This window comes from Ctenopharyngodon idella, chromosome 15 (genome assembly GCF_019924925.1).
Source record: "Ctenopharyngodon idella isolate HZGC_01 chromosome 15, HZGC01, whole genome shotgun sequence".
Lineage (NCBI taxonomy): Eukaryota > Metazoa > Chordata > Actinopteri > Cypriniformes > Xenocyprididae > Ctenopharyngodon > Ctenopharyngodon idella.
Genome location: NC_067234.1, coordinates 834,755 through 850,090, shown reverse-complemented (window position 1 = coordinate 850,090; position 15,336 = coordinate 834,755). Strand labels below are relative to the sequence as shown.

At 35.9% G+C, this 15,336-nt stretch overlaps 1 protein-coding gene across 2 annotated transcripts; it reads left to right on the top strand.

The window, feature by feature from the left end:
- The first annotated feature begins 166 nt into the window (after nucleotides 1-166).
- On the top strand, nucleotides 167-9,982 carry LOC127495780 (major facilitator superfamily domain-containing protein 12-like). Of its 2 annotated transcripts, XM_051863048.1 has the most exons (11): nucleotides 167-823; nucleotides 1,429-1,639; nucleotides 1,766-1,898; nucleotides 3,039-3,245; nucleotides 3,440-3,532; nucleotides 3,632-3,724; nucleotides 5,710-5,880; nucleotides 6,132-6,226; nucleotides 7,521-7,651; nucleotides 7,787-7,834; nucleotides 8,804-9,982. In XM_051863048.1, the coding sequence occupies exons 1-11, from the start codon at nucleotides 553-555 to the stop codon at nucleotides 8,878-8,880; spliced, it is 1,530 nt and encodes a 509-aa protein (XP_051719008.1). In that variant the 5' UTR covers nucleotides 167-552; the 3' UTR covers nucleotides 8,881-9,982. The 2 variants fall into 2 exon arrangements, with proteins under 2 accessions (XP_051719008.1, XP_051719009.1); XM_051863049.1 differs by lacking the exon at nucleotides 7,787-7,834 and having other exon boundaries at nucleotides 169-823.
- Nucleotides 9,983-15,336: the final 5,354 nt, after the last annotated feature.

Below are 15,336 nucleotides of genomic sequence, written 5' to 3'. Positions count from 1 at the left end.
GTAGGCTATTACTGTAGAAATAAGCTTAAACCCGCGATTGATCATATTTATGGAAAAAAAACTTACCACACTAGACAAAAGACTTTATTAAAAAAAAAAATCTTAAAGGGACTTTAATTCGCTTTAAAAAGCCATCGTCAGACGAATGAGAGAGGGCGTGGCTTAATAAGCACGTGATAAACAACAGGAATCGAAAATAACAAGACACTACGCTATACTATCACTTTTGCACTAGACAAATTCAGCATTAACCATGCTGCATATGATATTTACCAAAATTACATTTAAAAGTAGGCTATAAGTCTCAATCGATGAAAGAGAATGAAGAAGTTTTATTTCGCGCCTCGTCCATCGTGACTTATTTGCGAAGTCAGCTGACCAAATCCAGAGGAATTGCTGTTATAACAGTTATGGACCGAAAGCATTGACCTTCACACACTAGACTCATTCCCTGCAGTGAGGAAGCCGGCGCTGGAGAGGACAATATGCTGAGGTGGACAAACGGAAATACGCATTTTTAGCCGGCTGGGGATTGACTGTATAGCGTTAATCATGCCGGACTCCTCAGAAACCTCTTTACCCGCTTTCAGGCGTCTGAGTTACTCAGTGGGGCATTTTCTCAACGATCTGTGCGCCTCGATGTGGTTTACATACCTGCTGGTGTTTTATCACTCAGTGCTGGGCTTTCAGAACACATATGCGGGTGTATTGCTGTTGGTGGGGCAGATAGCGGATGGAGTGTGTACACCGCTCATCGGTTATGAGTCTGATAAGACACCCGGCTGTGGATCGTATGGGAAAAGAAAAACATGGCATTTAGTCGGTAAGTGACGTGGAAAATCATCATGAAAATCAAAATGGACAATTCTTAATTTTTTAAAACGAATATTGCAGTATTTATTGTAAATGATTTATCCGTGCAGGTTATAATAATAATAATAATAATAAATTAATTATTATTATTATTATTATTATTATTATTATTATTATTATTCGACTTCTCTACTCTGATGACGTGTTTACTGGCGTAAGGGCGGTACAACCTGTCACTCGCGTGAGATCACAGCAATAGCAAACCACAACCATCCAATCAATTACCAATGAAGAAAATGCCCTACATATTTTCTTTTTTTTAGTTGAGTTATTTTATTTAGATGTGTCACAATAGGGAAGAAAAAGCCTATCGCAACTTCTTTTTCATGGTGGCAAAGGAAAAATTCAGGCAAATTTATACTGTCATCACTTTTATGTTGTTTCAGAGCTGTATGACTTTCAAAAACCAATGTTATGAATCAACATTCACTTTCATTGCATATTTTTTTTCCTGAGTAAACGATTATTTTTGGGTGAACTGTTTCTTTAAGGTTTATTCCATACATATTATAGGATGATTGATATACATTCTCATCTGTCTTTTACCCTACCTAGGGACCTTCAGCGTCCTCCTATCATTCCCCTTTATATTTAATCAGTGCCTGGGTTGTAATCTGAACACTCCACAATGGGTCAGTCTCACCTACTTCACCCCCTTCATCGTCATCTTCCAGTTTGGATGGGCGGCCACCCAGATTTCCCATCTCTCCCTCATTCCCGAGCTGGCGTCTTGCGAGCATGAGAAAGTGGAGCTCACTGCGTACAGGTAAACTCATACAGCTCTTTGCATGTAATGATCAACCATTCTTGTGATGCTTGTTTCGAGGACTTTGCCTTATAGTGACCGGTATGATGTCTTAGCATTTTATTGTATTTTGGTTGTATCCCTCAGGTATGCCTTTACCGTGATAGCCAACATCACAGTGTATGCAGTGGCCTGGCTCCTGTTTCATTTTCAGACTCAGGAAGGAGATGATCCTGCCATTGCAGACAATCTTGGCCCTGTTGACATTCCCGTTTTCAGAGTGAGTGCTAAACTTTTATTGTGTTGAGGTGAACTCTAGGTTATTTAAAGGGTTAGTTCACCCAAAAATCAAAATTCTGTCATTAATTACTCGCCGTCATTTCGTTCCAAACCTGTACGACTTTCATTCATCTATGGAACACAAATGTAGTTAATCTTGAGGCTTTCTGTCCCTCCATTGACAGCTACGCAACTGACACTTTAACGCTTCAAAAGGTTCATAGAGATTGTAAAACTAATCCATAAGAATTGAGCGGTTTAGTCCAGATTTTCTGAAGAGACTTATTCACTTTATATGATTAACAGATTTATTCACACATAAACATTGATCAGCGAACATAAACAGAAGCTCAATCATATAAAACGATCGAATCTCTTCAGAAAATTTGGACTAAACCGCTCAATTCATATGGATTAGTTTTACAAGCTCTTTGAACCTTTTGAAGCGTCAAAGTGGTAGTTGTGTAGCTCTCTATGGAGGGACAGAAAGTTCTCAAATTTTAATCAAAAAGATCTTCATTTGTATTCCGAAGTTGAACAAAAATCTTACGGGTTTGAAACGGCATGAAGGTGAGTAATTAATGACAGAATTTTCATTTTTGGGTGAACTATCCCTTTAATTCTGCATTACAAAACACCTAAATTAAAAGACCCTATCAAATGTAAATTTTTGTGAATATCCATATGCTAATGTACTCCTAAAAGTTGATAACTTTTGAAGGTAGTGTTTGTATGTACTCTATAAGACCAAGAATCAAGACCAAGACCAGAAAAGAGAATCAATTTACATTTATGCAACAAAAAAACAACTTGCATTGTATTCAAGGTACTACAGTTCTTGCTTCTCTGTGAATAGAACCCATAAAACTGCCTTTGCTTGCACCATAGTCTACTGTTTGAGCTACAGGAAATTTCATTAAAAGTTAGATGACCCAACAAATTTCCCTCAGATGTTTCTCTGAATGAGTAGAAAAATGTTGTTAAATGAATGTAATCAATGGTTTATGGTTTTCAGCTGATTTTTATGGACAAGTCTTTTCAGCTTTTGCTTCTGTTGACATTTATATAGCAAGTTACATAATGTAGGCCTGAATAAAAGAGCTCTGACAAGCTTCATGCAGTAATATGTTTTTACACTCAGAATCTAGGTCTTATAGTGGTGGGCATTGGAGCTCTGTTCTCGCTGCTGTTTCACCTGGGCACACGGGAGAAGGGGGCACGTCCCAGTCAGGAGGAGGATGGCTCTAGTCCTGGGGAACGCCAGCCACTTCTTCACAACGCCACTGTTGTCCCTCCCACTAATCCACTGCAGTGGAAACATTGGCTGAGACAGCCATCATTCTACCAGGTTAGAAGCCAGAACCCATGTTACTCTTCAGTGGCATGTAATTTAGTGCTCAGCTTTTGTGAATAGTGGGTTGAGACACTATGTTATCACTTAATCACAGTGGTGTGAAAATGTTAAGGAAACCGTATTTGGTTACTGTCTGTTATAACTGACTTGAGAAATGTAATATCTTCTCTAAACCCTGCTCTATTCAGGTGGCTGTGCTTTATATGTCCACCAGACTGATAGTAAACCTGTCACAAACGTACATTTCCATGTATCTCACCTACACACTACTGCTGCCAAAGGTAAGACAACTATAGTAATACTTCACTTTACACATAGTTCAGCAACAAAAGCATTAAAGAAAACAGACACTGATCTCTGTTTGACCTTCTGTCTTGCAGAAGTACATAGCCACCATTCCCCTGGTGATGTTCCTGAGTGGCTTTGCTTCCTCATTTATCATGAAACCTCTCAGCAAGCTAATAGGCAAATGTGTGAGTATGAGTTTGCACTTCTGTCTTTTGATTGAAATATAAGTCATCATAACTCTTCCCATTGTCTGAAGTGATTAACAATACCAGTCAGTATTGCTGTGCCATATACGTGTGATCATAATTATGAGTTAAGCACACATGAACACCACCATAAAGTCGTAATCACCAGTGAGGAAACGTTTGATTTTTATTTGAGCCCAGACCTTACGTGTTGGAGGTGTGTCAATTACAGATTTAAATACACAGATGGAGCGTCATTGTGCATCCTTGGATGTTTTTTCATTTATTTATTTTTTTCATTAGTGCTATAAGTTTTCCTGTCTTGGGCATCCCGAGGTAGAAACAGAAAAGCAAATGAAAAATAATTAGCGTAGCTGCTGTTCATAACATTTCAAGCAATACATAGTCATGTGCTTTTGATCTGATACAGTTGCAAGAAAAAGTATGTGAACCACTTGCAGAATCTGTGAAAATGTTAATAATTTTAACAAAATAAGGGAGATAATACAAAATGCATGTTATTTTTTTATTTAGTACTGTCCTGAGTAAGATATTTTACATAAAAGATGTTTACATATAATCCACAAGACAAAAAAATAGCTGAATTTATTAAAATAACCCCATTCATAAGTATGTGAACCATTGATTCTTAATACTGTGTGTGGTTACCTGAATGATCTACAACTGTTTTTTTGTTTTGTGATGGTTGTTCATGAGTCCCTTGTTTGTCCTGAACAGTTAAACTGAGCTCTGTTCTTCAGAAAAAATCTCCAGGTCCTGCAGATTCTTCAGTTTTCCAGCATTTTTTTGCATATTTGAACCCTTTACAGCAGTGACTGAATGATTTTGAGATCTGTCTTTTCACACTGAGGACAACTGAGGGACTCAAACACTTTTAAAAAAGGTTCAAACATTTAGTGATGCTCCAGAAAAAAACATGATGCATTATTCCGGGAAACATGCAAGTATTTTCTGTTGCTTCCGAAGGACAGTACTAAATGGGAAAAAAAAAAAAAAAATGATATTCAAGCGAAATAAGAAAAATTTGGACCTCTTCATCCTGTTCAAAAGTTTTCACCCCCCGACTCTTAATGCATTGTGTTTCCTTCTGAAGCATCAGTGAATGTTTGAACCTTTTTTAATAGTTGTGTTTGAGTCCCTCAGTTGTCCTCCATGTGAAAAGATGGATCTCAAAATCATTCAGTTACTGTTGTAAAGGGTTCAAATATGCAAAAGATGGTGGAAAACTGAAGAATTTTTGGGACATGGAGATTTTTTTTCAGAAGAACAGAGCCTAGTTTAACTGCTCAGAACAAACAAGGGACTCATGAACAACCATCACACAACAAAAAACAGTCGTAGATCATCCAGGTAACCACACACAGTATTAAGAATCAATGGTTCACAAACTTTGAACTGGGTCATTTTAATAAATACAGCTATTTTTTTTTTTTTTGTCTTGTGGATTATATGTAAACATCTTTTATGTAAAATATCTTACTCAGGACAGTACTAAATAAAAAATAACATGCATTTTGTATGATCCCTCTTATTTTGTTAAAATTTTGCACATTTTCACAGATTCTGCAAGTGGTTCACATACTTTTTCTTGTAACTGTATAACTGGAGTGCAAGGATAGTAGATGCATTATGTGAATGCTTGGCTAAAGAGATGTCTTTAATCTAGATTTAAACTAAAAAAGAAGGGGTGAATCAAAATAAGAAATATCTTGGTTTTAGTTGTTTTTGTGGAGCTTATTTAAAGCTTGTTTAAATAAGCTTTACATATTGATTCATCTTAAGGGCTCCTTGGAAATTCACCCGCTCGCTAAGAACTTCAATCTGTTCTCAGCCATCCAAATTATCTGAAAATGAATGAATGGAAAAACAATTCACTAGACAATTTCATGTACACTATTGAAAGTTGATACAATATGATAGAAGGTTTTTGTTTACACTAAAGTTTCCTTGTTCTTTATTGATAGATGACTTATTTTTTGGGACTGTTGCTGATTCTGGTGTTCTCCTATTGGGTGCTGGTGGACACACACATGGGAGAAAAGGTGTATGGGGCAGCGGTCCTGCTAGGGGTGGGGTCTGGCACCATCCTGGTGATGTCACTTGCCATGACGGCTGAACTCATAGGAGATCAGACAGTAAGTGTTGAGAACTGAAAATGAACAGCAAACGCTTCAAGCTGTTGTTTTATTTAGTGTATGTAGTGCTAACAACTTTAATAGCAACGCATGATTGAACCAGTAAGAAAAGCAGGTGTTTGCAGAAGTGAAAAGGGCATGTGCTTCAAAGGGACTAGTTTCAGAAGTGTTAAAATAGTCGCAGGGAACTAAAATTTGTTTTTAAAGAATTTGTCGAGTTTCTGATTTCACTTTTCTTTTCCTCCTGACAGCAAAGTGGGGCTTTTGTTTATGGAGCTATGAGCTTCACAGACAAGGTGGCTAATGGTCTGGGAGTCATGATCATTCAGGCACTACACCCCTGCCGGTAAATGTATACTTGCATACTAGAATATGAGTCAGAGAGACTGTTTTAATGGTTTAATTTTATTTTTAGAGTAAAATTAAAAAAAATACAAAGTAAAAAAAAAACAAAACAGGTTTTTTGTATGTTTAATAGGGGTGTAACTGACTGTACACAAACATGACGGTTTGGTACGTACCTTGGTATTGAAGTCACTGTTCGGTACGGGTTCTGTACAGCAGGGGGAGAAAACTAAACATAAAATTGCTTATTTTTTCTTATTTTTTATTAAACAGTGGTTTATTGAACAAATTCTCTCTCTGTAAATAAATTCAATTATAATGAACATTTTCTTAAGGATAAAAGCAATTTTTCTCAGCTAATGCTGTAATTTAACAGGGAGCTCTTTCTTGCACATCATTATAATAGTAAAGGTTACACTTAACAACAGAGCCCAAACTATTAAATTTAGTTGCTATTTATTTTTTGATATGATAATCAACACTCAAAAAAAAACACACACACAAAAAAAAAACACATGTAAATTGCGCAGACAGGTTTAGCATTAACTTCTAAATCAAATTTATAAAATTATTTTTCTACTCAAATAAATTTTTGAAATATGACAATTTACACAGTTACTGTCATAACTTGTTTTCATGACAAATTTATTTAAACATATTAAATAATTAAAACATTACTAACAGGTAAAGTAAATATTGTCAATATATAAGCTAATATAGTGCAAATATTTAGTGAAATGCTCCCCTCTAGAGTTCATTTCTCTAATGAACTAATATGCTGTGGACACTAAATGACTTGCCTGAGGTAAATGTAATGCTACATGAGATATTATTCTCAAGCTGTTTTATTGATGTCTGTCCGTGGTTGAAACACTGGTTGAGAGATTACACGTAAACATATCTATGCATTTGCCCTGTCCCAAATGGCACCCTAAACACTCGCGGTCTTTAGTCAAAGTCAAAGCACTCTAACAGCATCGAGGGTGCATATCGACCACAAAGGGGGTGCTGTGTGCCATTTGGGACAGGGCCATAGATCGTATGTTCTTCTTTTGTGCTTTTTCCTGTTGTGGTTAGCAAACAGTGTTGCATTACCGCGCATGCCCCCTTCTGGATTGGAGTGTGGATTGCCTGTGACTGACTGTATTTGTTGTCTGACTGTATGCACCGAACCGTGACGTCCGTACCGTGACGAATACCTGTACCATTACACCCCTAATGTTTAATATAAAATTATTTATTTTTAATATAGAATTTTGAGTTGAAAGTGTTTGTGTGTGATTTCTCTCATTCAGCACAGTGGTATGCTGTTCGGCTTGCGTGTGGTATTACCACTATGTCATGGTCATCGTCACTGGTGGAGTGGCCGTTTTAGCAGCACTAAGCCTCTGCATGATCCTTATCTGGCCTATAAAGATTGTGCGCTGTAAGAAACTCAACTAAACTATTATTTATGTCTGTCTCACTTTCATACATACACCTCCTCTTTGAGCCACTCTTTTTAATGGTGTTACTCAGTAACCTCTTCACCTCACGGCTGACATGATGTTTTGTATTTCAGTGTCTAAGCGAGATCATAACAGTTCAATAAACAGCAAAGACTTTAAGGGTGAGGGCTACATGTCAGCGTCTGAAATAACAGGAATCTGAACTAAATGATTTTCTCCTCAAAACACAATCAGTAACATCAATCATCCACCTTTAAGTTAAAGGGGTCATATCATGAAGTCAGTTTTCCTTGATCTTTTGAGATAAAGGATTGTAAAAAATGTCAATTTGTATAAATTGGATTTATTCCAAACAGTTTTTCCTCTGATTACTAAATGCTTTGATGCAGTAATTCTAAGCAAATCCATTCCAAACCCCAGAAGAACTAATGATAATATGTGGGAAAGTTTGCCAAACCTTGTGCTTTTGAAGATGAAGAAGGTATAAAATGTTAAACATTATAAGTGGATTTTTTTTTTATAATACAAAATATGATATGACCCCTTTTAAAAGTGATTTTTTTTATTTTATTTTTTTTATTTATTATTATTATTATTATTTTTATAAAAAAAAAAAGAAGAAAAAAAAAAAAAAAGATTGATTTCATACTTAAACACCACTGCTCAAAGGTTTGGGGTCGGTAATAATTTTTAATGTTTTGCAGTCTCTTATGATCACCAAGGCCGCATTTATGTGTATAATTTGTATTAAAAATACAGTAACAGAAATAATATTGTGAAATATTATTACTATTTAAAATAACTTTTATATTTGAATATATTTTAAAATGTAATTTATTCCTGTGATGACAGCTGAATTTTCAGCATCATTACTCCAGTCTTTAGTGTCACATGATCTTTCAAAAATCATTCTAATATGCTGATAAATAGAAAGTTCAAAAGAACAACAATCTTTTGTAACATTATAAATGTTTTTACTGTCACTTTTAATCAGTTTAATGTGCCCTTGCTTAATAGAAATATCAGTTTCTTCAACAAAAAAAAACAAAAAAAAACTGACCTCAATCTTTTGAACAATGGTGTACATGAACTTATACATGTAATATGTAATGTTTGTATTGCTTTTGTAGATCTGCCTGAGGTGACTGGTCTTATGGGCAGTGATAGAGAGGACTCCGAGAGCTCTGAACAGCCTTCAGTCGACTGAACACACAGCAGCCGCAGAGATTCTTCAGCTCTGATAACCAGAGAACTCTGGTTTACACAGTGGTGAAGGTTAGAGTTAAAATCAGGTTTTGGTTCATAATAATCTTTCACACTGGCCAATATTTGCTAATTAAGTCTATAGAACGGTCACATCTTGCACGTTTCTACAATACAGGTTTCATCTTGTGTTCACTGAGAGCCAAAGATGTGAGTTTATTTTTAGACATGATTAGTTAATATCACTCCTCTTTTATATCATGGTTTATTATTTCTTAGCTCTCACTCGACCCAGCAGTCTTTATAGACACACACTTTATAAAGGGACTAATTTTGCTGTTGCACATTGTCATGTTTATCGTTTCAGAATTTTTTTTGTTTATGATTATAAATTTAGTTTAGTTATTTAAATCAAATCCATGAAAATAAGGGAATTTATTTAAATACCTGCCATAAAGGCCAATGCAAGATGCACATGTTATGGTGGATAAATTATTTCAAATTAATCCATCTAACTTTTCTATAAGGGAATTCATGAAAAGGGAAGAATTAATATTTTAAATCAGGGATATAAAGCCATGTTCATTTATTTTGGTGTGAGATACGTGGGGTTTTGCTGGTAGGGACCAGAGAGCCAATCATGTGCATTTTCCTCTATAACTACTAGTTTTTTTTTCCTTGTGTATTTTTTTTTTTTTATATATGTATATATGCATAATTATGGTTTTCATATGTAAGACAATTGTGTCTGACATGTTTTCTGTTCATATCATTAACTGAACAGAATAAATGTTCTTTATGAACGGACATTTCTGTATCTTGAGTTGATACATTGTAACCTGTCTTTGTAACTAGTGACTCATTAGCAGGAGTGCAGTGTCATTGTGAGTAGATGTAACATCTGGACAGCTGATTTTGCTGATGCTTAAGACTTTAAATACTCAAAATAACTCCTAAAAGCTGTTGCTCATCTAGCTGAAGTGCATTCAATTATATTGGAAATTAATCTACAAAACCAGGATGTTTGTAAAAAGACAATAATTGTATTTTATGATCTTTGACGTCTTGTTTAAAATGACTTTTAAATAAAAGTGGTTATTTTTTAATTATATGTGTCTGTGATTATGAATAAGATGTGCAAAAACAAACCCAAGTAATAGAGACGGCATATTGCAGATTTGTTAAGAAATTAATACTTTTATTTCACAAGGATGCATTAAACTGATCAAATATGACAGTAAAGACATTTTTAAATAATGTTACCAAAATACTATTTTAAAGGTGCAGTGTGTAAATTTTACCGGCATCTAGTGGTGAGGTTGCGAATTGCAATTGCAACCAACGGCTCAGCACCGTCAAAGAGTATGGAAGCCAATATAAGTTCTTTGACACCGTGCTCACCCCTCCCTTTCGGAGAAGCTACGGTGGCCGACACAAAGACGAAGATGTCATTGTCTGAGACAGCAGAGTAGCCAGTCAAGCAATGAGGTTTCTTCTTACTTCTAACAAAGAACGGTCTCTGCTTCTAATAAACCAGATGACTACTACAACTACTTCTTCGTGCGTATTCAACGTAGTGATGCAAGCTGCCTCTCAAACCACCAACGAACATAGTGACGAAACGCGCTCTGTAGAGCAGTTTGTCCGTTTAGGGTTACTGTAGAAACATGCCGGCGCATAATGACGACTTGACATGGAGGGGGGGACCCGCAGTGTATGTAGATAGAAATGGCTCATTCTAAGGTAATAAATACATAACGGTTCATTATGTAAGGTCTTTATACATCACACAAAACATAGTTATGCCTATATTATATTGCATTTCTGTCAATGGATCCTCCTAAATTTTACACATTGCACCTTTTAAATAAATGTTCTTTTGAACATTTATTTACATTTATTTATTTTACATTTATTTCATTTTATTTTATTTTTAACATTTATTTCTAATAAGTTAATATTAGAATGATTTCCGAAGGATCATGTGATACTGAAGACTGGAGTAATGATGCTGAAAATTCAGCTTTGCTGTCACAGGAATAAATTACATTATAAAGTATATTAAAATAGAAAACAGTTATTTTAAATCGTAGTAATATTTCACAGTATTGCTGTTTTTACTGTATTTTGATCAATTGAATGCAGTCTTGCTGAGGACAGTGTCAGTGCTTAATGGCTGATATGTTAAAATCTTCTCTTGGTGTGTGACCTGTATGTACCTGCTATATAGTTTTGTCCACAAGGTGGCAAAGGAGTCCATGAGGTGGATACAAGGGTCTCATGTTTAAAATGTCCAATAATGCCTGTTCTGTGCTGGCTATGTATGGTGACTGCTTTTCCTGGTACTGCAAACAATTATACATACAAAAGGAGCTCATTCATTTATTTTTATATTTTTTCACACATTATTGTAATAATAATGAGAGGATGTTTTATTTCTTAAAAATAAGATACAGTCATATAGTCTTTTGCTAGTGTGTTGTGCTTCAGCACATTTGCTGATGTCATTTCTCATTATAAAACAGTGTTGGTGATGGTTGCAAAAATGAGAGGTAATGGACATGAGATTTTTGGTTATCCAAAGCTGGAGTTCTTTAATTTTTTTTTTTTAATGTGAAAAGCATTTCAGTTACACCTCTGATCTATTCATCTCCTGTCATGTACAACACAACTCACAAATTGCCCACGGGAAAATCCCACCGAAACATTTATTAATAACATCTTTGTTTTGAAGCTTAGGAAATAAATCAAAACCATACGTTCAGCTGTATCCTGTTAAGGAGCAATTATCACTAATTGGAACAGCATTTATAGAAACCACTGTGAATTATCCATTATGTTATTGTGTAACAATAGATCGTTTCAGTGACACTGTACTGCACAACACGCGATACTAAGCAATGACTTTTCTCTTTGAGTTTTAAACAATAAGAGTGTTGTGTTGAAGTTACGTGTCAGTACAGATGCATCTTATTTTCTGCCTTTACAAGCAGATTACGGGCTGGTTCACACAGAACGCGTTTTTACTGTTAAAAACGCTTGACGCCAGGTCAGTGGAGGAGAAAAAACGCAAGGTCTAGAGCACCATTTTTAAAAGTTGAATTTTAACTTGAGCTCCACGTTTTTAGAACGCGCCATCATGCACGAGACGCGAGCACAACGTCTAGAGCGTGTTTACATTGAAAAACAATGGAAAAGTAGCGCAGTGGAATGGAAAAACGCATTCTGTGTGAATGGCCCCTATGAGTTCTATCAGAGAAACCTTCAGTATTTTTGGACTGCGCTCTGTTCTGTGGGTCATCTAGTTTTCCCATTGCATCATATGTGCAGTACTGCTGAAACACATTAAAAGCCTTCTAGTAACAGTAGAACATACAAAATACATTAGTTTGTGCCTCCCGCAGCTCTTAACGCCTGCTGTTTAATTCAGACCAGAATCATGGCGTAATCTGCTCCTCATTAGGCACAAATCTGTTTGCAGTGAAGACAAAATGTAAAGGCAAGCCATTCTTTTCATTTGCTTTATTTGCATATTACCTTGCAGGCCAGCCAGTGTATTTCTAATATGCTTTGTGAAATAATACTAGACTGCTCCCTTAAGATCTGAAACACTCTCTAAAATAAACTACTAATGATGCCATTAATCACTGCTTTCTTCCTTTCACCCTGTTTTTTAAGATATTCTGTCATTTTAGGGTAAATATAGAAGTTTTATTATTGCCTTATTCAGCCAAGTTTATGGAACATTTCATTTATTATGTTGGAAGCGTGTGATTTCAGTTTATAAATAAGTTCATACTTATAGTTGTGTCAAGTGTAGGTTTTCTCCAGCATTTATTTTACTTTTGCCCTCGCCTCAGCGCCTGTGACAGAGATGGGTGAAGTTTCTCTTAATGGCCATTGGGTGGTGCCAGAACTGCTTGTTTATAAAAGTTGGCATTACCTGATTTCAACCTGATTGCAGCTGTTTTGCCATGTGTAGAAATGACAGATCTCTATCCAAAATGGGCAGATCAAATAGGAGAACATGAATAAAAATGTTAATCAATGAATGCATTGTCCAGGTGCACTGCAAATATGGGTGAATTCAGGTAAATCGGGCCATGTTTGGCCACCCTATATTTGTAAAGCCAAATTACACAGTGTTTGCATCAAGGTTATTATAGTTATCTATAACCATTAAAAAAAATTTCATTACTTTAATTAAATGCTAACTGAGAAGAAAAAAAAACTGTCAAGGCAATATTTATTTTTCTCATTTAGTTTAACTTGATTTTCTAAAATGGAAAGTAAAAATAAAAACATTCAAAATATTACTAAAAGCTATAATAGTATCTTAATGATACTAAATAGCACCATGCATCTAAAGTCTATAAAGGTGTTTTGGCTGGATCATAAGGTATATATTCTCAATCTTTTAAATATCGGCTCACACCCCTTGGATAATGGTGTCTTTTTGATCATGTGTTATTGGAATTCAAGCACTTAACCTTCGGCATATTCTCACAGCTGACAAGAAAAGGCTTGTTTTCCCCTCTCCTGTTAAAACACGACATTATAAAGCCTTTTAGTCAGATGGCAAGCAATCCCCTGTTGGTTAAGAGAAGGGAAAAATCCAGGAGGTGAAACCACATAGAGATAATAACTCTGGTGTGGTTTTTATTTGGGGGAATCCCAGAGGCCACAATCACATCCATATTGGCAGCAATCAAACATCTAGCAGGTCCTAAACATTTACTGCACATACTCATTAAAGATGATTAAAGACATCATGGAGAACGGATCAGACAGGTTTAAATGGTGAGGGACATTTAAAGACTTCACAGCCTAATTGAAAACAACAACAGGAAATAGAACCTGTTGTTGCTGTAATATACAGTGCTCAGCGTAAATGAGTACACCCCCTTTGAAAAGTAACATTTTAAACTATCCAAAATGTTGACAAGACTAAGTTTTATATAACATCTGTTTAACTTACAACATTAAAAGTAAGGTTAATAATATAACTTAGAGAACAAAATTTTCAGTTTTACTCAAATTTCTAAATTAACAAGAATTCAACCACAGGTGAGTCTAATTATTCATTACACAGGTGTCCAGCAGACAGTTGACTATAAAAGGGTGTTAAAACCCATTCCCAATTCATGCTGTCAGCAATGGCACCACATGGAAGAGAAATGTCACAAGACCTGAGAAAGAAAATAATTTCTTTACACCAGAAAGGTGAAGGCTACAAGAAGATCAGCAAAGCTTTACTTATCAGTCAATATACTGTAGCAAAAGTGGTACAAAAATTTTAAAAAAGATGGAACTGCAACCATCTCACAGAGACGTCCAGGTCGTCTACGGAAGTTAACACCTCAACAGGAGTGTCTTCTGATGAGAACGGTTGAAGAAAATCGGCATGCAAGTTCACTGCAGTTATCTAAAGAAGTAGAAAGCCAAACTGTGGTGACTATTTCCCGTGACACAATACAGCGTACACTGCAGAGGAATGGCATGCATGGGTGCCGTCCACGAAAGAAGCCTCTCTTAATGCCCCGGCACAAAAAAGCCCGCCTAGAGTTTGCCAGGGCCCATGCTGACAAAGATGAAGACTACTGGGACTCTATACTCTGGAGTGATGAGACCAAGATAAATGTTTTTGGAACTGATGGCTTCAAAACTGTATGGTGTCGCGAAGGTGAGGAATACAAAGAAAAATGCATGGTGCCTACAGTGAAACATGGTGGTGTCAGTGTCCTTATGTGGGGCTGCATGAGTGCTGCTGGTGTCGGGGAGCTGCATTTCATGGATGGCATCATGAATTCACAGATGTACTGCTCTAAACTGAAAGAGAAGATGCTACCATCACTCCGTGCCCTTGGTCGTCGTGCACTTTTCCAACATGACAATGATCCTAAACACACATCTAAGGCCATTGTTGGATTTCTGAAGAACAGGGTGAAAGTGATTCAGTGGCTCCTGATCTGAACCCAATCAAACACCTATGGGGAATTCTGAAGAGACAAGTTGAACATCACTCTCCATCCAGCATCCAGTCTTTGAAAGAGGTCATTCTTGAAGAATGGGAAAAGATAGATGTTGCAAAATGTCGCCAACTTGTTCATTCCATGCCTAGAAGACTTGGTGCTGTCATTAAAAATCATGGAGGCCATACAAAGTACTAGATATAGTAGTTTTTGTTGTGGGGTGTACTCATTTTTGCATCACCCTAATTTGAGTAAAACTGAAAAATGTGTAAAAAAAAAAATAAAAAAAAAAAAAAAGAGAGGATTTTACAACAAAAGGCCTAAATTAACACTAATCAGCCAAAAACAGATGGACACTTTGCAGAGTTTCTTTTCCCTGTTCTGTTCTATTTATTTATTTATTTATTTATTTACAATTTCTTCTAATCAAACATTTGGTGCATAAAACCTCTGCTTTATTACTTGTTTGTCTTTTCAGAAACTAAGTA